Here is a 21,957-nt window from a genome sequence, read left to right as displayed (position 1 = left end):
GTGTGTGTGTGTGTGTGTGTGTGTGTGTGTGTGTGTGTGTGTGCGTGTGTGCGTGTGTGCGTGTGTGTGAATGTGAGAGTGTTTGGGTGTTTTCCAATACTGGTTTGCGGCTGGAAGTGCATTTGCTGTGTAAAATATATGCTATAAAGTTTTTGCTTTGACTAAAAAATAGACTTAACCGAAGGAAAATGAATGGATGGATGAATGAATTAATAGTTGTTGAAATCAGATATTTTTCACTGTTTGTTGATGTTAACTCACTCATTTTAACAATGAAAGCTTATTATCAAGTCTTACCAAATTACAAATACAAGTTTAAATTCCTTTATCATCCATACAAGCAATATCTGTGTATAAAGTCTAACTCGGCCTGAATCACATTTCATGTGCTTTGCTTTTTCCTCCATCCAAGTAATCATTTTATGTATCGTTGATCAAGTACAGTCACGGCGCAGCACAGAGGTTTGAAGTCTGCCTGACTAAATTGTTTGTTGACAGCCTCAAAGTGTGCACTTTTAGTTGTTTTCATCCTTGGTCCCTTCCAGCCTCTTTGTTTAGAAGACACATTAGAGCTGCGTGTAAAAGGAGTGAACGTCTGCCACAGATACATCAGATGGTTATCTTGTCTGCAAACTGACATTTTTGCGTCTTCCGTAGACACTTTAAACTGTGTCCAACATACTCACATGTATTTAAAGTGCAAACATCTCACTATACGCAGCTATTTGACGTCACCGAAAAATGTCACTGTTTGATCAAATTTATTTGACATTTTCTCTTATTTTGCCAAACACGAAGGCACTTTTATTTGTATTTGGTATTATTTGGTAAACGTGTTTCAAATTTCGTAGAATGGGCAAGAAGCTCTTGTAAAGATTACATGCTTTTGATTATCCTATCCTAGCAAAAACATGCATTGCTTTTGCATCGCAAAAACATAGTTGCTGTGTCTACTTTGACTACTCGAGTTGGCACTACTACTATTTGAATTTACTACCTGACCATTAAAAAAATATGTTCTATATAGTATTAATGGAATTCAGATTATCATCTGATCTACCTATCAGTTGTGTCGCTTTATTCCCTATCATGAATTATCTTGTATGGCATCATGGGATAGCATAACGTCCATTGGATGTGCACTACAGAATCTCGGCGGAATCTCGTTCGTGAATTTCCTCCGTATACGTGTTGCCTACTGTTTTTTGAATACTGTGAATTCAGACACGCATACTTGGCACACATACTTTCCAGTCCTATATAGTAAGATAGTATGCAATTTTGGATGCAGCCTTAACATAAAAATCTGTTTTTCGGCTTAGGATCAGAATTGGAACTTTTACATGGTTTTGTTACAAGCAGTTCACAAATAAACTAAATGCACAAAACCCAGAGATACTTTTACTCTGGGGTAAGAGCTTTCCTCCAACCTGGAGAATAAATTAAATTAAATTAAATTAAATTAAATTAAATTAAATTAAATTAAATTAAATTAAATTAAATTAAATTAAATTAAATTAAATTAAATTAATTCCTTTAAATTAAATTAAATTAATTTCCTATCTGGAAATTAGTATCTCTGGGTTTTGTTGGCGAGTGAGGGTAGGATGGAACGTGAGATTGACAGGCGGATTGGTGCAGCGGCAGTAGTAATGTGGTCGATGGACCGTTCCGTTGTGGTAAAGAAGGAGCTGAGCCAAAAGGCAAAGCTCTCGATTTACGTTCCTACTCTCACCTATGGTCATGAGCTTTGGGTCATGAACTAAAGGACAAGATCTCGGATACGAGCGGCCGAAATGAGTTTCCTTCAAAGAGTGGCAGGGCACACTCTTATGAATAGGGTGAGGAGCTCTGACACCCGGGAGGAGAGTAGAGCCGCTGCTTCTCCACATCGAGAGAAGTCAGCTGAGGTGGCTCAGTCATCTGTTTCAGATGCCTCCTGGACGCCTACCTAGGGAGGTGTACCAGGGATGTCCCACTGGGAGGAGGCCTCAGGGAAGACCCAGGCCATACTGGGGGAACTATGTCTCTCGGCTGGCCTGGGAATGCCTTGAGATCCCCCTGGAAGAGCTGGAGAAAGTGTCTGGGGAGAGGGAAGTCTAGGGTTCTCTCCTAAGACTGCTACCCGTACGACCCGGCCCCGGAAAAACTGCAGTAATTTAATTTAATTTAATTTAATTTAATTTAATTTAATTTAATTTAATTTAATTTAATTTAATTTAATTTAATTTAATTTAATTTAATTTAATTTAATTTAATTTAATCATTCATTCATTCATTTTCTTGTCGGCTTAGTCCCTTTATTAATCCGGGGTCGCCACAGCGGAATGAACCACCTTCTTATCTAGCATGTTTTTACGCAGCGGATGCCCTTCCAGCCGCAACCCATCTCTGGGAATTTAATTTAATTTCATTTTATTTCATTTCATTTCTTAAGCCCCTTTAAGACCTTGCATTTCTATTTAGTGTAAACTCATAATCATTAAATGGCTCTCTGTTTGTGTTTTAGGAGAACTAGCTTATTAAGTGTAGCTTTTTCTGTAACACTTAACAATATGGTTCATTAGTTAATGCATTTACTAACATGAACAACACATGTACAACATTTATTAATCATAATTGAACATTTACTAATGCATTATTAACATCCAAGTCCATGCTTGTTAACATTATTTAATGCACCATGAGTTAACATGAACAAGCAATAAACAACTCTATGTCATTAACTGACGTTAACTAACATGAACAAATACAGTGGTAAATTAATTGCTCTTTGTTTGTTCATGTTAGTAAATGCATTAATTAACATTAACTAATGAACCTTATTGTAAAGTGTGACCAATTTTTCCCTCATCTGTCCAGGAACAGCGTTCAGAAGAGACTATTGCTCAGCTGAGACTGGAGCTGGCTGAGAGAGCAGAGAACAACAGTGTCGTGCAGAATGTCGTAAGTACACGTTTATAAGTGTATATTCACACCTCACTTGCTCTTAACCTTATGACTCCTACAACAGATGAAAAAGGTTGTTGGGGTAAAATTAACGTTTGAATAGTTTCCAGCATTTTAAATGCTAAATGTAAAACCATGCGTTATTCATTTTCTTTTCGACTTAAGTCCTTTATTAATCTGGGGTCACCACAGTGGAATAAACTGCCAAATTATCCAGCATATGTTTTGCGCAGCGGATGCCTTTCCAGCCACAACACAACACTGGGAAACACCCATACACTCTTGCATTCACAAACATACAGTACGGCCAATTTAGCTTATTCAATTCACCTGTACCGGTTGTCTTTGGACTGTGAGGGACTTGGAGCACCTGGAGAAAACCCACGTGAACACGGGCAGAACATGCAAACTCCACACAAAAATGCCTATACTGACCCAGCCGGGGCTCGAATTAGAGACCTTCTTGCTGTGAGGCGATTGTGATACCCACTGCACCACTGTGACACCCAGGCCATGCTTTAAATTATGTTAAGAACAATGCCAAAAACCTACAGCAAGCCTACATTTTTCTAAAACCACAGACATTTCCTGAAACTTGCATTTGCTTGCAGTTTCTAAGTAAGATCAAAGCTAGAGGGCAGTATGACTCGAGCAACTTTTGTTTCTTTTCACATTTATGATGTTTACATAGTAGGGGATTAACTTGGAATTAAACTCATATCATAAATGCATGCAAAAACAAACTAAAACAACTCACCATCAATATAAGTACTGCGCTTGTTTCTCTAGCAACATTAGGAAAAACTTTTGAAACATTTTTCTTTAGCGGCATCCATTGCTTTCTGTATGTTGCAAATCAACACAAACAGATATCATATGACGACACTGGTGTGCGAGAAAAAAAAAGGAATTCTAGTCATTGTAAAATCGCTTTTCTGGACACTTAATGCGTAAACATCGGGGGGAATCTCCTCATCTACCACCAGTGTGCAGCATCCACCTGAATGACGCAAAGGCAGCCATATTGCTCCAGACAGCACACCACACACCCGCTGATGGAGAGGAGACAGAAATACGAAGCCAATTATGATACGGTTATGATTAGTAGGCCATGATGGACAGAGGCCAGTGGGCAAATTTGTCCAGGATGCCAGACTTAAACCCCTACTCTTTTTTTGAAGGAAATTCTGGGAGTATTAGCAACCACAGAGAGTCAGGACCTCGGTTTTAATGTTTCATCCGAAAGACAGCGCTTACTGCGCAGTATAGAGTCCCCTTCACTATACTGGGGCATTAAGACCCACACAAATCGCAGGTTGAGCCCCCCCTGCTGGCCTCACTAACACCACCTCCGGCAGCAACCTAGCTTTCCCATGTGGTCCCATCCCGGAACTGACCAGGCGCAGCCCTGCTTAGCTTTAGTGGGCAACCATGTGAGTTGCAGAGAGCTAGCTGCCAGCAGATATGGTTATTGGTTCTTAAAAGGGAAACTTACCATAAAATGGGGTCGCATATAGAGTAATTTAGCATTCCTGCGGCCTTGTAACTAATTTTTCACAACCTGGTAGTGAGTTGCGACTCAAGGGTTGCGGATCACTGGTCTAAGGACTTGAATCACAAAGCATAATGCATTTCAGATTCACAAAAAAATGTAGACAGCAATGTATTTTACGTTTTGCAAAACAATTTGGCATGTATTTCCAATAAGCCCAGGCTGACAGGACTTCTCAATCTCGGTCCTGGAGGTGTAGTGTTCTTCAGATTTTAGCTCCAACCCAATCAGACACAGCTAGCTAATCAAGCTCTTACTAGACTTTCTAGAAACATCCTTGCAGGTTTTTTGAGGCAAGTTGGAGCTAAAATCTAAAGGACACCGGACCTCCAGGATAGAGTTTGATTGGTCTATTAGCTATGCTGTGTTTCCAAGAAACCACTTTCCTTTAAAAGTGTGGAATTAAACAATGACCTTCTTTAAAAAAAAAAAAACAACAACTTATATTTGGAAAAATAGTTTCAAAACAAGATCTTTGCACAAGGCTAACACATCGAGGTTTGACTTTTAGAGTAGCGGCCACACAATAACATGTTTGAAGCAGGAAATCTGTCAAACAACTGTTGGTTAGATTGTTGTATTATGTTGCTAATATAAATGCCTTAAAATTGGCTAGAATGTGTCGATATAAGATTCTGACAATATGATAACCTTGGATAAAAATATTGTGGTATCACTCTATATTAAATTTGTTCGTTTTTAATTAAAAAGTAAAAAATGACTTTTCTTCCCTTTTAAACACAATATATTTTATTTTCAGAAACATTAAAATATTTTAGAGTAGTAAACATGTAACATAAATAATTTAAATAAATCATTGACTTCTACTTTCTGCATTAGATTTAAAAACACAGATTTCTTTACAACTTGAAAGGGCATCTTAGGCTATCTTTTGTTTCATTTTTTCTGTCCATTTGGTTTATTGTGCTTCAGGTAAGTGTTGATATACACTTTCCGGCCACTTTATTAGGTAAACCTTACTAGTATCGGGATAGATCCCCTTTTGCTTTCAGAACTGCCTTAATCCTTCATGGCATAGATTCAGCAAGATACTGGAAATATTCCCCAGAGGTTTTGGTCAATATTGACATGATAGCATCACGCAGTCTACAGATTACCTCTATGATGCAAATCTCTCGTTCCACCACATCCCAAAAGGTGCTCTATTGGATTGAGACCTGGTGACTGTGGAGGCCTTTTAAGTACAGTGACCCTACCATCCGAATGTTGAAATCAGACCAGACAACATTTTTCCAATCGTCCATTGTCCAATTTTGGTGAGCCTCAGTTTCCTGTTCTTAGCTGACAGGAGTGGCACCCGGTGTGGTCTTCTGCTGCTGTAGCCCATTCGCCTCAAGGTTGGACATGTTGTGCATTCAGAGATGCTCTTCAGCATACCTCAGTTGTAATGAGTGCTTATTTGAGTTACTGTTGCCTTTCTATCAGCTTGAACCAGTCTGGCCATTCTCCTCTGAACTCTGGCATCAACAAGGCATTTTCATTTTCACACACAGAACTGCCACTCATGGGATATTTTCTCTTTTTCAGACCATTCTTTGTAAACCCTAAATATGGTTGTGCATGAAAGTCCCTGTAGATCAGCATTTTCTGAAATAACTCAGACCATCCCGTCTGGCACCAACAACCATGCTATGTCACTTAAATCACTTTTCTTTCCCATTCTGATGCTCGGTTTATACAATGCATGTCATCTTGACCATGTCTACATGCCTAAACGCATTAAGTTGTTGCCATGTGATTGGCTGATCAGAAATTTGCGTTTATGAGCAGTTGGACAGGTGTACCTAATATAGTTGCACCTTAGTGTATTAGTACGTTTATCACTTATTCATTACAATCTTGATTGAGAATGTACAGCATGTGAACCCGAGCTCCTATGTGCTCTTGTGCCAACTCATTGTGCAATGATATTCAATATAAAACAATATTGGATTTGTTCATTTGGGAACTTGAACACTCAGAACTATTCATTACGATACAGAGACTAGAGTGCTTCATCAGTCTAGGTCTCAGGCGCACAGATATGAAACCCACATCCCTACTGAGCGATTGGAGGATCTGAGAGTTTTGATGAAGCTGAATAGAGCCAGTGTCCCACTAGCGTATCCCCCATCTGGGGTCTACTGACATCTTCAGCATCTGGCTGAAGGCCCAGAGACACTGAGAGTCGGTTAGCTCTAATGAATTGTAATATTGTGCAATTTTAATCAGACACTAATTCGGTGTAATTATCTTATAATTTCTGGATCGGATTAGATGGCAATTAAATCCCTGACAGAGAAATGGGAAAGAGGTCAGCCGTGGAGCGAATTGATTGACAGTGATGAAGTTCTTTTTGTTTTTGTCTAACACGGAAATTGTTTTAAAGGAAATAAAGTGATTTTCTGAGTGGGTTATTGGGTTTGGTATGGTTGGATGCAGTGATTCAGGATGTAATTATGCATGTCATTTCATGTTATTAGGTGACGTCTAGAGGAGAGAGGCTTTTTTTTTCTTTCTCTGAGGTTTGTGACCCTCAAGTAAAATCAAATATCAAGGGTCTTAAGGTGGTTTGAAACATTGTAGGTGATTGATTTGGCTGTTTAAAAGCCTGAGAGTGTCTCTTTCTGTTCATCGCGGAATAAAGTGGTCTCTGGATTTGTTTGGCAGAGGTGAAAGGTCATCTGGCACACATGTTAGAGGAATAGTTCACCAAGAATTCCGGAGACACTGTAAATCAGATCTGATTACTGCATGTGTATAACCAAACTTACTGCATCACAACAACAATGCCAAATTCTATTAGTGTGTGAATGTACTGTAGAGTAATGCCTACTACAGGTCTGAATATAGAAGTCATTGTTTACACTAGTGCGTTTTAGTTTTAAAGCAGCATTTTAGATCAAAAACAATCTGCATCCACACTAGCATTTCACCTAGCGTTTCTGAACGTATCCCTGTTTATGAATTTCCCTGTCCACACTATGCCACCAAAAACGTATATCACGTGACCATTTGTGCACTCTGGGCATGCGCATTCTAGTATAAACAGGATGCATGTGTCTCGCTCGGCATTTGTTAGTCATCAAACGCCGGTTCAACAATTAACACGATGGCAAAGAAAGCAAGAGAGGTATTTTTGTGGACAGAAAACGAGGTCAAGTTGTTGCTAAACGTAACAAATGAATAACGGCACAATGGCGCCTAAAACAGACAATAGTGCAAACAACGCTCCCATTTCTGTGTCCATGTTGTTGTTTACAGTAAAGACTTGTCTGCTGTCTTCCGGTAGCGTTAAAGCCATTATAGTCATGTGACTATAGTCATGTGGCTTGACGAATAAGGGAAGGATATGCAATGACACAAAAGCCCCAATCAGTTAGCGAATCTCAGCAGCCCCGCCTCCGTTTTCTTATGTCTCCGTTTTCCCCCATCCACACTGAGACGGAGCAGCAGCGTTTCAGAATGAAAATGGGCTCACCAGCGTTTCCAAAATGCTCCGTTTTCACCGCTCGAAAACTCCGGCATAGTGTGGACGGATGGCGTAACCGCAGCAAAACTTATGCATTTTAAAACTAAAACACATTAGTGTAAACGAGGCCTCAGAAAAAAGGTAGTTCAAATGGATCAAATTTAAATAATTTTAATTTAATGTGATTTTTAAATTTTCAGAAAATAATATGAAATGATGATCATTTTTAATCTTAAATGTACTTTAATTATATTTAATAAATGCCTTAAATGTATTGGCCATTGTTTGTGCTAACTAATTAAAAACATTTATTACATCAGTAAAAGTCAGGTTTGGTTTGGACTTTAGTGGTTCCTCTCCCCACAACCCAGTTTCTTCCTCTTCCCACATAGCAACATTTCTCTGGCACAGCTCTGGCCCACACAATCAGGTTTTGCTTGGCCCACATGCCGCAGTGAATTACGGTACATGACTGGACCAAATCTGGCTTCCAGACAAGGGACAAACACTGACCATATCTGGGCCAAGTCTCAGCCAAGTTAATAACTCATAACTGGGCCTGAACTGGGTTGGTGTGTCACGATTGCAATGAAATTGATAAACCCATGGAGTGATGCGCTTTAGGCACACTATGGGCACACTTTTTCTTAAAGTGACCTGATTGGTAGAATTTTTTTTCTTTACTCAAAAATGATTTTAGTGTATTTTAAATGTGGGTCAAGACTGGCCAAACTCAAATGGCCCACTTATCAAATTTTAAAATCTGGGCCAAATACTATGTTTTTCATCTGGCCCAAATCTTGTGTGCCACCTTAAAGACGGTGCCGCCTCTGCCAAACCTGGGCCATGTTTGGCCCACATGCTGTATGAAGTGCCGGCTGAATGCCTGCTGTGCCAGCTTTATGCCAAATCTGGGCCAGAATTCTTTGCTACTAGGGTTGTTTATAGGTTATTTTTTTCACCTGTTTACATAATGTACCGTGAAGTGACTCTGGACAAAGGGAATAAGTATCCAAACGCAGGTTTATTGAACAGGGAAGGTCAGGCAAGCAACAGTCAATCCAGAATCGTAATCAAAATAGCAGGCAAGTAGTCAGAAGGCAGGCAGCAGGTAACGTAAAGCAAAAATCAGACACGGAAGGCAGATAAACAAGACTCAGCAATGAAGTGTGCGTGTGTGTGCGCTGTATTTAAAAGTCCATGTAGTCAGTTCGTAACAATCCTCCGGCTGTGTGCATGCAATCAGTCCTGATCAGAAACTGGTTGTGAGTGTGTGCGGAGCATGACTTGGTCTTGTAGTCCATAATGGCGGATTTGTTGTTCGTTAGTGATCTGCAACTGCTAGATCGCTGGTAATCATGACAACCAAATTACCACATACATTTAGATTCTGTTCTGATTCTGATTTTGATTCTTTTTCCCCTTGTGTCTTTGTTTGGTCTACTAGATGTCTACGTGTGTCTAACCCTATGGTTATTGTGGGTTTTCTATGGTGGCTTAAATGTTTTAGGGCTCTATTTTAACGTTCTATGTGCAAAGTCCAAAGCACATGGCGCAAAAACATTAATGGCTCAGTGGATAGCACTTTTCCTTACAGCAGTAAGTTTGCTGGTTCGAATCCCGGCTGGGCCAGTTGGCATTTCTGAGTGGAATTTGCATGTTTTCCTCATGTTCAGATGGGTTTCCCCCACAGTCCAATGACATGGGGTATAGGAATAGTGGGCATAGATGAATAGGATAAAACCATAGTAAATTAATGGGTGTGTGAATGAGAGAGTGTATGGGTATTTCCCATTGCTGGGTCGCAACCGGAAGGACATCCGTTGCATAATACATATACCAGAGCAGTTGGCGGTTCATTCTGCTGTAATAAATCAGGGACTAAGCTGAAGGATATTGAATGAGCTCCTATATTAATGGAAATGTTGGCAGTATGTAAAGCTTGCAGCTTTGTTCCTGTAGTGCCGATGGGCAAGGCAAGTCGAAAGTGAAGGTTATCAGTGTCAAAGCGCTTGCTCTTACTGCCCGGTCTTTGGGTATTTCCCAGCTGCCCCCGGGCCTGTCAGGATCCTTCCCCTTGTCTTCCATCTCCCTGCTTTGCTCTTCCCCTCTCTCCTCCCCATCATTCTTGCCTCAGCGTAGCGGAAACGCATTGCAAAGGAGAGCCAAAGTCACACAACATTAGTTTGGTAGTAGCAGCTGCAACAGAAAGCCATTACTCTTGGCTGACAGTATCAAAGAGAACAAGTGGAGCAGGGGTGCGGCCGCTCCCCCTCCCTCAGCTACACGCCGCTCGCAGGAAATTGCCTCATACTTCAGTGCGCAGGAGGTGACATGCTGGTGACAACCACGCATGTGTCACTTTCAGGGCCTGGGTGGGAGCAGCCTCCCAATTCTGAGACAAGTGCTGCCCGGGGAGTTGCGTGAGGGCAGTGCCTTGGAGGGCTGCAACGGCAGACCCGCGGCTTAGTCTCGGGTCTGGAGCTCGCTAATGCTAGCAGGGCTCTGTACAAAGGTCAATCCAGAGATGAAGAGTCAAGATTGGAGTGAAGTGGCCCTGGACTTGTTGTGCGACACTCTCTGAACCACTCTCCGAAAGGTGAAGCTGAAGAGGGAGACAAGCTAACAGGCATGCTTGCCCTGAGACGCGTGCACACTCACCAGTTGAAGAGCTGTTGTGCCTTTGACCCCGTCTTTTAAAGTGTAGGGCAAATTACATCCCCAGATAATGGTGCGGTGGTAGACCCCTAAACAACCCTCAAATGCTTTCCAAAATGTTCACGTCTGTTTTGCAGGTTTTCACCAGAGCTTCTCCAGTTTAGAGGCTACATTTAGATCACAAAAGAATACGTTCATTCATTTTCTTTTCTTTTGTCCCTTTATTATTCAGGGGTCGCCACAGCGGATCGAACTGCCAACTATTCAGGCATGTTTTGCGCAGTGGATGCCCTTCTAGCTGCAACCCAACACCGGGAAACACCTATACTCTTGCATTCACACACTATGGCAAGTTTAGCGCTATAGTGCATGTCTTTGGACTGCTAGGGAAACTGAAGAACCTAAACGAACAAAAGAATACAAAGCCTTCATATTTATTATAGAAATCAACATATATTTATAACATGAAAATAAATAAGAAATCTGTTTTTACATTTTCTTCTTCTTCTTCTTCTTTTTATCATTAGTTGTTATTTTTGGAATAGTCATACTAGTAGTAGTTATGGTTGTTATCATTAACTTATGTTGCGATACTATACCAGCTGAAGTATCGTGATACCAAGTAGTATTGCATTACTGTAATTTATAACTCAAATCTGTGAAATAAAGAAATTTGTGAGAAATACTATATTTTATTTGTTATGATAGGCCAACTTGAATTGAATTCATAATTCCCTTATTATTAAAAAAAGTGTTATTTGCACGTCACTTCACCTAAAATGTGTTCGTTCCTTTTGTTTATTTTGTAGAAAACTGACGAGCAAAAAACATATTAAATAAAGATACAAATTATACGATTTGAAATTAGTTACAAAAAAGCATTATTCCAAGAAAATTAGGCTATATGAGGTGGTCTAAATTGTTTTCAACATTTCCTGTTGCTATTTTTTCAGTCTTATCAGGTAAGAATCCAAAGTAATTAAAAAATTTTTACTTTGTGAGTCGTTGTTTTTTAGTTGTTGTAGCTACTAAGTCATATTGACAGGAAATGAAAGTTAAGTGATTCAGATTCGAACTGAAGCATCAGAAAACGTGCAATAGGCTACAACAGTGGTTCTCAAACTTTTTTCACCAAGTGCCACCACAGAAAAAATCGTCTTCACAAGTACCATCATAATGACTGGTATTGAAATAGTAGGCCTAATTAAGCGGCTAAAGATCTGCACAGTTCACAAAGTGGCAGATTAATTCGTCTTATTATGAATATTATTGTCACCCACTTTAAACATAAAAAATAGATTGAACAATTACTCACAGGTAAAAAAAAAATATAAATAAAATGTCAACGTTTAAATTAAAGTGTGATTTTAAAAGTTCATTTAAAATGGCACTGTTCTTAAAAAGTTAAAAGAAAACTGCTGTACTTAAATGTAAAGTATTATCATAAATCAGTGGTTCTCAAACTGTGGTACATGTACCACAAGTAATACGTAGGCTTCCTTCAAGTGGTACGCGGAGAAATATTCAACTTTTTTTCTAATGTTTGTTATGTATTCTATTATTTGATGTTATTTTCCTCCCCATACTTGACGTTTTTAATGAACTTTTAAAATCACATTTTAATTTAAACATTGTCGTTTTATTTATCTTTATTTTTTACCTGGGATAACCCGCATGGGGCCCACCTGGACTGGCCCATAATAATATTCATGATAATACTTTACATTTAATCACAGCAGTTTTGTTTTAAAAAGTTTTCCTTTTAAGTTCACAAACGTGGCAGATAAAATCGTATTATCATGAAGTCAGTCTTTGTAAGAAACCAAATTGGGATGTTGCCAAGGCAAAGTCCAATAGACTCCTGGGGCCTCATTTATCACTGCTTTGTATGCACAGAAACTTTGCATACGCCAGGTTTCACGCTCACTTTGGATTTACTAACGATGAAATTAATGTGAGAATGTGCGTTGGTCTGTGCCAACTTCATGCCTGGCGTACATGTATTTCTTGTGTGTGTTTGTTTTATTTCCATTGGTGACTTCTAGAGGCAATTTTGTTAAATTGCACACTACAAAGTATCGCACCAACACGAGTAAAAAACGTTGCTATTCGTTTATAATTGATAAAATGGGTTAATTGAAACAATTTTTTTTTTTACCAATTATGTGATTTAGAACATATAAAAGCATTTGCAAATTTATACAACCCTTAGTCCCTTATTATCCAACCCTTATTAGAGGACATTGTCAATGGTTGAATCCGAAGGGAACGCATTTTTTAGGGATCACAGTATTTTTTTGGGGCACGATAATGACTGGCTTATTAGCCGTTTCAGATTTCCAAGAGCTATCCTCTTGGAGCTCTGTGCTGAGTTGGGTCCAGATTTGGAAAGAGAGACAGCGATGAGGCTCCAAGGTGGCAGGGTGCGCGATGGGTGGGTTCTTGTTGAGTGATGCATTTACACCCACAAACTGACCAAGAGTGCAGATACAATGATCCCCATTCACGCATTTGGTCAGTTGTAGAGCAGGCAATTGGGCAGCTGAAATGCCGGTGGCGCTGCCTTGATAAGAGTTGAGGGGTGCTGCTTTAACACCCTAACAAAATGATCCTCTAATACATTTATGTCTCCCACAGACACGGATACTACTCCAGACAGTAAAGTGTCACCCACAATTGAGGCAACTCTCTCCTCAGAGAGTGTTAGTTCAGCATCCCTCTGTTCCTCCGCCTGTTCTGTGCACCGCTGTTCTCCTCTTAACTTGTATCTTTACATCGGACCATTTCTTTTTTAATTTGTTCACACTGCGATGTTCAGACCCCCTGCGTCAGCTAAACTCTCCCACACTTTTGTTATTAATTCCGGAGGACAAACTTGCAAATAACACAGTTTTTCTCCGGTCTACTACCGATAGGAGCACCTCCAATTCACATTCTGTAAAGTTTCTCTTCTTGCTTTTGTTTGCCCCCAACAACTGTGGGAACTGTGGGAGGAAACCGGAGGACCCGGGGAAAAGCATTCTTGCTGTGAGGCAACAGAGCTAATCGCTGGCCACTGTGACGCCCGTTTGAAAGGAGGGAAAGTAGGGTTGGGTGGGCGGGGGGGTTTCTTCGAGACGAAGATATTGAGATGCGAAAAGTCTGGTTATTTATAGTGAGTTAAGGATCGTCTGATAGGATAATCAGTCATTAGCTAAAGTTGGAACAGCTGCAAACAATCATAAGCACGTGATCCTCTCGAAATTTGTTTACAAATAAACTCCACTTATTTATATTAGATTCCAATCGAATACATATTTAGCATAGTATGGCCCACAATATGTTTCTTTTTTGAGTGAACCATCCAATTTATGTTTCCAAAGGATCATGAATTGGGCACTTACTGTATAAACACCATGCTAACACAGACCCTGTCATTTTCACAGCTCAGGAAATGTAACAGATGTGTTAGAGTCTTTGTGTCGCATCATAAGCAGTTCTATGCATCACAGCAGCTTTTGTCAAGTCCATGTTTCATTGTCATATGAATAAACTTTGGTGGGGAGGGGGTTCTGTTAAATGATGTGGGCAAAAAAGCTGTTCACGGTGTTGCAGCCCCCCAACTGGGCCTCGCATATCCCTTCAGCTCGACATAAAGCTTCAGACTTCTTGAGGAGCAGGATGTTTACAGCTATTCTACTGCAAGCCTTTGTCACAATTGTCTGTGTTGTCCGTCCTCTTCTCCTTGCACCCCCCCCCCCCCCTTCTTTAATTTGGTGCAGGGTGGCGGCGGTGGGGGGATTGCGGCAGGGGCCGCTCGGTGGCCGCGGCTCTGTGATTAGAGCGAGAGTGCTTCTCAGCAGGACTCTCTGTTTTATATTCATCAAAAGCGCTGGCTTTGATTTGCTCCTCCTTGACGTGTGGCGATGCAGGCTGTCGCACCGCTGCCGAGGAAATCATGCACTTACAATGTCCCAAACCCCTCCTTCTCCCCCGATTCCCTTTCTTAGGGTTCCTCCTCACATCCCCCTCCCACCCAAAAGACTCCTCTGCCCAGCCCTCAGGCTGCCCTGCCATCTTATTAATTTCTCTATTATTACTAATATCGCCTTTCTCCCTCAGATGGGCTGACTTTCTCCAAGGTCACTGTGAAAGATCTGCTGAGCTGAAACTTCAAACACTCCCCCGTTACTCTAAGCCCACATATATTGGCTAGAATGTAGATCTTTTTTTTTTTTCCTTTTTTTCCTTTTGTCTGTCACAGTCACAAAATATGTATTTTGCTTATCACTTAGTGCTGCATCTAAACACATTTTTTATGCATTCATTTATGCATTTATTCATTCATTCATTCATTTTCCTTCAGCTTAGTCCCATATTTATTAGGGGTCACCAAAGCGGAATGAACCGCCAATTTTTTCAGCATATGTTTAACACAGTAAATGCCCTTCTAGACGCAATCCAATACAGGGAAAAACCCAAAAACTCTCGTTCACACAAACGCACACACACACACACACACACACACACACACACACACACACACACACACTATGGCCAATTTATCATTCATTCATTCATTCATTTTCCTTAGGCTTAGTCCCTTTATTCATCAGAGGTCGTCACAGCGGAATGAACCGCCAATTAAAGAATACCCTTTTTGATAATCTCAAATTTCTCTCGAGTGTACTCTTCTCATGTGAATCACACTTTAGACAACCAGGCCAACCTGACTGACAGACTGACTCACCCACCCCCTGCCTAAACCCAACCAATAGTGTTTTCAAAAGCGATCTAGAAAAGCCGACGTGGCCATAAGATTTCACCACGTTTTTAGTCTGTTGTCATTCATGTCGTTCATTTTCTTTTCGGCTTAGGTCCTTTATTAATCTGAGGTTGCCACAGCGGAATGAACTGCCAACTTATCCATCAAATGTTTTACTCAGTGAATGCCTTTCCAGCTGCAACCCAATCACTGGGAAACATACACACACACTTATTCACACACATACACTATGGACAATTTAGCCTACCCAATTCACCTATACCACATGTCTTTGGACTTGTGGGGGAAACCAGAGCACCTGGAGGAAACCCACACTAACACGGGGAGAAAATGCGAACTCCACACAAAAATGCCAATTGACCCAGCCGAGGCTCGAACCAGCAAACTTCTTGCTGTGAGGCGAACGTGCTACCCACTTCGCCATCGTGCAGCCCTAGCCTGTTGTTTATTTAGTTATTTATATATTTTTTAATCTAGTTTCTGGAACCATTCTTCCCCCAACTCGACCACTGTCCTTGCATTAACTTCACTCTGCATCCATTAATTATGGAGGTACGTGGTCGACGGTAGCACAAAAAGGAATAAAAGCCGTTGGCGGCGTCAAACCAACCCGTAGCATTCGTTTTACAGACGAAATGGAGCCATGCGTACCTCTGGGTACATATTTTGCAGTATCCAGAAATATAGACAGGGGTACGTATCCACAATGAGCCGGTGCATGAACGCTACGGGGCATTAAGATGTCAACAACTTTTGTTGCTTTCCACACTAAGGATAATTACAGGTGTATATTATCGACGAATAAAGGATTATTTTCATGCCGTTCTTTGCAAATAAATACCAAAAATATGATTTATAGTCAAACATGTTCGCCTCATTTATCAAATTCTATATGAAATTTTTTTGGGCATGGTGAGTTTGCCCGGTAGCTCACTTTTTAGTGTTTATGATGCAGAGCCTTCAGGATTGAGTCTGGTGAAGGACACATTCACAAAAGAAATAAAAGTAATATAAAATCAAGGTAAAACTGTAGGGTTTTCTCTTGCATTTTCTTTTGAAAACACTATTGGTTGGGTTTAGGAAAGGGTTTAGGTCAGTTGTTTGCTGGTTTAGCTGCAAGCCTCACCTTCTTGTGGGCATATACATGAAGGACATGTTTCAAAAACATAACGTAAGCAACATATTTCAGATTCGATGTGCCCTATAACGAATTTATCATTTGAAACCTGCAACAAAAGTACCATTAGCAACAAACTTTATGGTCACACTTTATGTTGATGGTCCGTTTGTTGAATTTAAGTTACATTGCATCTACATGCCGTCTAATTCTCATTAGATTAAAAGTAGACTTAGGTTGTGGTTAGGGATATCGTAAGTTCACGTGTACTTGCAAAGTTTCTTATAGTCAGTTAAATCTGTTGAAGGAGCAGTATCAACAGATATTAAGAAGACAGTCTTCTAATACTCAAACAGACCATCAAAATAAAGTGTTACATCTTTTACTTTTATTTTATGTAGGCTGAGGGACATATTTCTATTGTTCCTTGGCTGGAGAAAGAGGGATCAAGAGTTGTCAATGTATGTATCAGAGCTTGTACATGGTGTATGCTAACCACTCTGCCCTAGCTTCAGCTGAATTTAGCAATTTATTCCAACCCCACAGTTTTGTGACATTTTGCTATTCAGAGCAGTTTTTGGCATTTGCAGTATTTTTAATGCCAGGGGACTGTTTGAGTGTAGACAGGAACACTTGGGAGAAAAGGGCAAATGGGGCTGGAAAATGACCAGAGTCATATTCAAACACATGTCGAAAAAACACGCTTGTTCTCAGAACACTAGCACTTTTAATAAATGACATTTTGAGTTACATTTACATATAAGATAATTACATGATAATTAATTCAATGATCTTTAATTGGGGCTGTGTGCTAATCGCTTTCTACGTTAATATATTACATAATTAATATCTTAACATGATTGTTTTACCAATATGGGAGCTGACATTTTCGAGTACAGTACTGTATGTCACTCATAGCATTTAATGCACAATGAAGTCTATTAGAATACAGTTTCAATGGATCTATGATTAATAATAAAGATATAAAAGTCTAGTTATTATATTATATACAGTGGGGAAAATAAGTATTAAACACGTCACCATTTTTCTCAGAAAGCATATTTCTAAAAGTGTCGATGACTTGAAATGTTCCCCGGATGTTGGTAACAACCAAAGAAATTCATATATGCAAATTAAACAAATCTAATTAGTTTACAAATGAAGTTATGTGTAATAAAATGAAATGACCCAGGGAAAAAGGATTGAACACATGAAGAAAGGGAGGAGTAGAAAGGCAGTGAAAGCCCAGACAGCAGCTGAAATCTCTTAGTAGTTCTTCACCAACCCTCTGCCCTTCATCAATGTAAATGAATATCAGCTGCTTCAGTTCAACATATCAGGAGGATGAAGATGAACCAGGGTGGACATTTTAGCAAGACAATGATCCAAAACACAGCCAAGGAACTCTCAAATGCTTCCAGAGAAAGAAAACCAAGCTGTAGAATAGCCCACCCAATCATCTGACTTGAACCCAATAAAATATAAAATAAAGATCAGGTTTGATAGACGAGACCCACAAAACCATCAAGATTTAAACACTCTGTTGAAGTCTGTGAAAAACTCATATTGAGCAATGCATGTGACTTCATTCTCCATATGAGAGGCGTCTCTAAGCTGCCAACACCAAAAAGCCTTTTTTATAAAGTTTAAATATGTTTCAGTAGTTTGTTCACTTTGTTATCACACATAACAAATCTTTCAGATTTTTTTGTTTTGTTTTGTTTTATATTTATGTTTGTACTGTTTGGGTTTTTAGCAAAATCTGGTTTAGAAGTATTATTCCCAGGACAAAAACATGATGTGTTCAGTACTTATTCCCCGCTGTATCTACTTTTTTTTTTTTTTAAGTAATTTTACATTTTACAAGCAAGAAAGCTGTTTTCCCAAATGAGTAAGCATGTTCACAATTGTGATGTTGATATTGATGTTTTATACAACAAAAATTTGATTTGAGTCACTTACATTTAAAAAAATTACTGTTTTTAAACTATAAACTATAATTAAACTATATTAAATAGTCTAGTTCCAGAACAGCACCAGAGCAGAACATTTATGCATCTCACAGCAACGCTGCACTGCTTTGTTCCTAAACTAATCTGCTTCCAAACTAATTATCTGAGCCAATGGTTCAATGATCGGTCACTGATTGTCGACATCCTCATATGGTTTTAATTTCATTCTTTATTAACCACAACAGTCCTAAAGCAGCCAAAGCATTAGTACAAAAGCACACTGAGCTAAACATTGTTTAATTATAATTTTTGGAGAAAAAAGCAAAATGAAAGTTTAATAAGATGCTTTTTTTTTGTATATATATACACAATTAATGGTAAGACTTTTTTTTAATGGTTCCTATTGCACATTTTGTTGACTGAAAGGTCATTTGAGTATTAGTAGACTGATGCTAAATTCAACAAAATGTGTTAAAGGGACCATCAAAATAAAGTGAGACCCAATTAATTTATTAAAGTACAAACATTAAGTAATATATATAGCTGCAACCCATCTGTGGTAAACGTCCACACACTCATTTACACTCATACACTACGGACAGTGTACTTTACCCAATTCACCTGTCTTTAAACTGTATAGGAGAAACCGGAGCACCTGGAGGAAACCCACATGAACTTGGAGAGAACATGCAAACTCTACACAGATGCCAACTGAACCAGCCGAGTGTAACCACGGGGAGAGAAACAGACAACTGAGGTTTGGATCCAAATGCAGGTTTAATCGCAGTCAGGCTAGCAATGGTCAACACAGGTGCAAACAGATGTATAAAGGCAAACCCAGAATCGTAGTCAAACACAGGCAAGAGGTTAGAAGGCAGGCGGCAGGCAGGGAGAACAAGAATACAAGACTAGGTAAAACACAGGGAAACAAGACAAGGAATAACACGTTGTAATGTCATCTACAGATAAACTAGACTCGGCCAAGTGAATGAGTGAGTGTGTTGCTTAAATAGTGTGTGCAATCAGTCTATGACAATCCTCAGGTGGTGTGAGTGTAATCAGTCTAGATGAGGAAGCATGTGTGAGTGTGAGCGGAGTGCATGTATGAAAATGTAGTCCAGAAATGGCGGATTTGTAGTCCATGGTTATAGTTAGTGAAATCCAGCGATCTATGGAGTTATGATCGCTGGAGATTGTGACACTGAGGCTCGAACCAGCGACCTTCTTGCTGTAAGGCGACAACACTTCCTACTGTGCCACCGCGTTGCCGCTTATATGTATATGTTGTTTACATTTTAAGATTTTTTATTTAAAAAACAAATGTGACACACATACTGTTTAAATCATTCAGTCATTCATTTTACAACCTTATTATTCCAAGGTGACGATTTATATATCTATATATATATATATATATATATATATATATATATATATATATATATACATATTGATATGTATGTATATATGTAAATATATAAATTGGAAATTAAGAACCATAGTCTTTGTTTTTCCTACTATGGAAGTCAATGGCTAACGATCTCCAACCTTCGTTTGAAACCACTTTAGGGATAGTTTATGTTCATTTAAAAATATGGAAGTAAATTAATGTCAAAAGTATTTGAAATGAAAGCTTGTTGAACAGCACTAACTGAAATAAAAACATGCATTGAATTAACAAGTTCTTTCATTTTAATGACTTGAGTTGTCAGGGTTTGCATTATTAGGTCCTGAAATTTAACACAGCTGTTTATTAAAGCTGTGCATTTTTTCAACTGAAACTATTTCACACATATTTTCATACCTAAATTGAATTCTTTATATTCACATTTCAGTATTCTCTTCCAAAACATTCAGTTCTGGTGAAAAGTCCGATGTATAATATTTAAATCTTCAGTTAATTTTTTTTCTGTTCAAAAATTCACTTACATAAATTCAGTGGCTTAAATTTGGTTGTTAATATTCAACATTACATCTGCAAATTTTAAACCACTATATAAGTGATATACAAAAAATAGTAATGTTAATTCAATACTTTTTTCAGTTAGTGCTAATCAACAAGCTTTTATTTCAAATACTTCTGGCACTGATTTACTCCATAACTATACTTTTATACAGCATTCTTTTCTTTGTATTCATTTCTTTCCACAGACATTAGTCCAAGTGTTCACCAGCAGGTCAAGATGGACCAATTCAAGGTTTTTAAACCAGTAAATATGCCATATACAGTAAATATTAATGTTTATTCAATGAATATTTTTTCAGTTGGTGCTATTCAACAAGCTTTTTATTTCAAATACTTCTGGCATTGATTTTACTCTATAACTATACTTTTATACAGCATTCATTGCATTAATTTCTTTCCACAGACATTAATCAAAGTGTTAAGCACACTTCTTAATCAAAGTGTTAAGCTCATACCATTCTCAGTCTCAGGCTGTATACTTCACAAATAGGCAACTAGGAACAGTGGTCAATAGTTCACACACATTTTCATACTAAATTCAATACTTCATATTCACCTTCCAGAATTTGCATCCAAAATATTCAGTTCTGTTTAAAAAAAATGCAATGTATAATATTCAAAAGGTAATTTCAGTTCAAAAATTAGCTTTCATAAAATCAGTGGTTCAAATTCAGCTCTTAATATTCAACATTACATCCAGGAACTGCTGGAAAAGCAATAGAGTGTTTACTAGCAGATGGACAAATTTAAGATTTTTAAACCAGTAAATATGTGATATATAGTAAATGTTAGTTGTTTTTTTAGTTAGTGCTATTCAACAAGCTTTTTTTAAAAATACTTTTGTCATTGATTTTACTCCATAACTATACTTTTATACAGCATTCTTTTCTTTTGCATTCATTTCTTTCCACAGGCATTAGTCAAAGTGTTCACCAGCAGGTTGGGATGGACCAATTTAAGGTTTATAAAGCAATAAATATGTGATATACAGTAAATATGAATGTTAATTCAATAATAGTTTTTTCAGATAGTGCTAATCAACAAGCTTTTTATTTCAAATACTTTTGGCATTGTTTTTACTCCATAACTATACTTTTATACAGCATTCATTTCTTTGCATTCATTTCTTTTCACAGACATTAGTCCAAGCTTCTTTTTACATAATTTTCAGTCAAGCAATCTCAGGCTGTTTAGGTCACAAGTGGGCAACCAGGATCAGTGGTCAAAGGCTAATGAAAGTGAACCTGTAGGCATCGCTCGCTTGAGTCTTATGTTGTGACATGCAATTTATAGTGTTATTCTAGCTCTAACATGATAGTCACCGATATATCGGTCGGAATAGGTTTGGTTTTTATCCCACACTTAATGAGCTCTGAGTGTCATCCCATCCACAAGCGTTTACATTGGAATCTCATTACCCACCGCAGCCATACAGTCAATACAGCAGAGTCTGTGAAGCCTCCAGCTAAACTCACACACACTCATTTCTCTCTCCATACAGCTCATTCAGCGCACAGCTCCGGGGA

The 21,957-nt window shown here is 38.8% G+C and overlaps 1 protein-coding gene across 18 annotated transcripts in view; it reads left to right on the top strand.

Moving 5' to 3' along the window:
* Positions 1-21,957, top strand: part of pmfbp1 (polyamine modulated factor 1 binding protein 1) — a 327,880-nt gene that overhangs the window by 105,075 nt on the left and 200,848 nt on the right. For 14 of the 18 annotated variants that reach the window (XR_012382835.1, XR_012382833.1, XR_012382832.1 and 11 more), the window contains one exon: positions 2,863-2,946. Coding sequence is in view for 10 of the 18 variants with exons in the window: in XM_073907540.1 (XP_073763641.1) it covers positions 2,863-2,946 (84 nt within the window). In the remaining 8 variants the exon portion in view is untranslated. Of the gene's footprint in view, positions 1-2,862; positions 2,947-19,105; positions 19,223-21,957 lie in introns of all 18 variants that reach the window. The other 4 variants (XM_073907551.1, XM_073907547.1, XM_073907544.1 and 1 more) reach the window with 1 other exon arrangement.

This window comes from Danio rerio, chromosome 7, assembly GCF_049306965.1.
Source record: "Danio rerio strain Tuebingen ecotype United States chromosome 7, GRCz12tu, whole genome shotgun sequence".
NCBI lineage: Eukaryota > Metazoa > Chordata > Actinopteri > Cypriniformes > Danionidae > Danio > Danio rerio.
The sequence above is the reverse complement of the archived record's forward strand: the minus strand, read 5'-3'. Positions and strand labels throughout refer to the sequence as shown.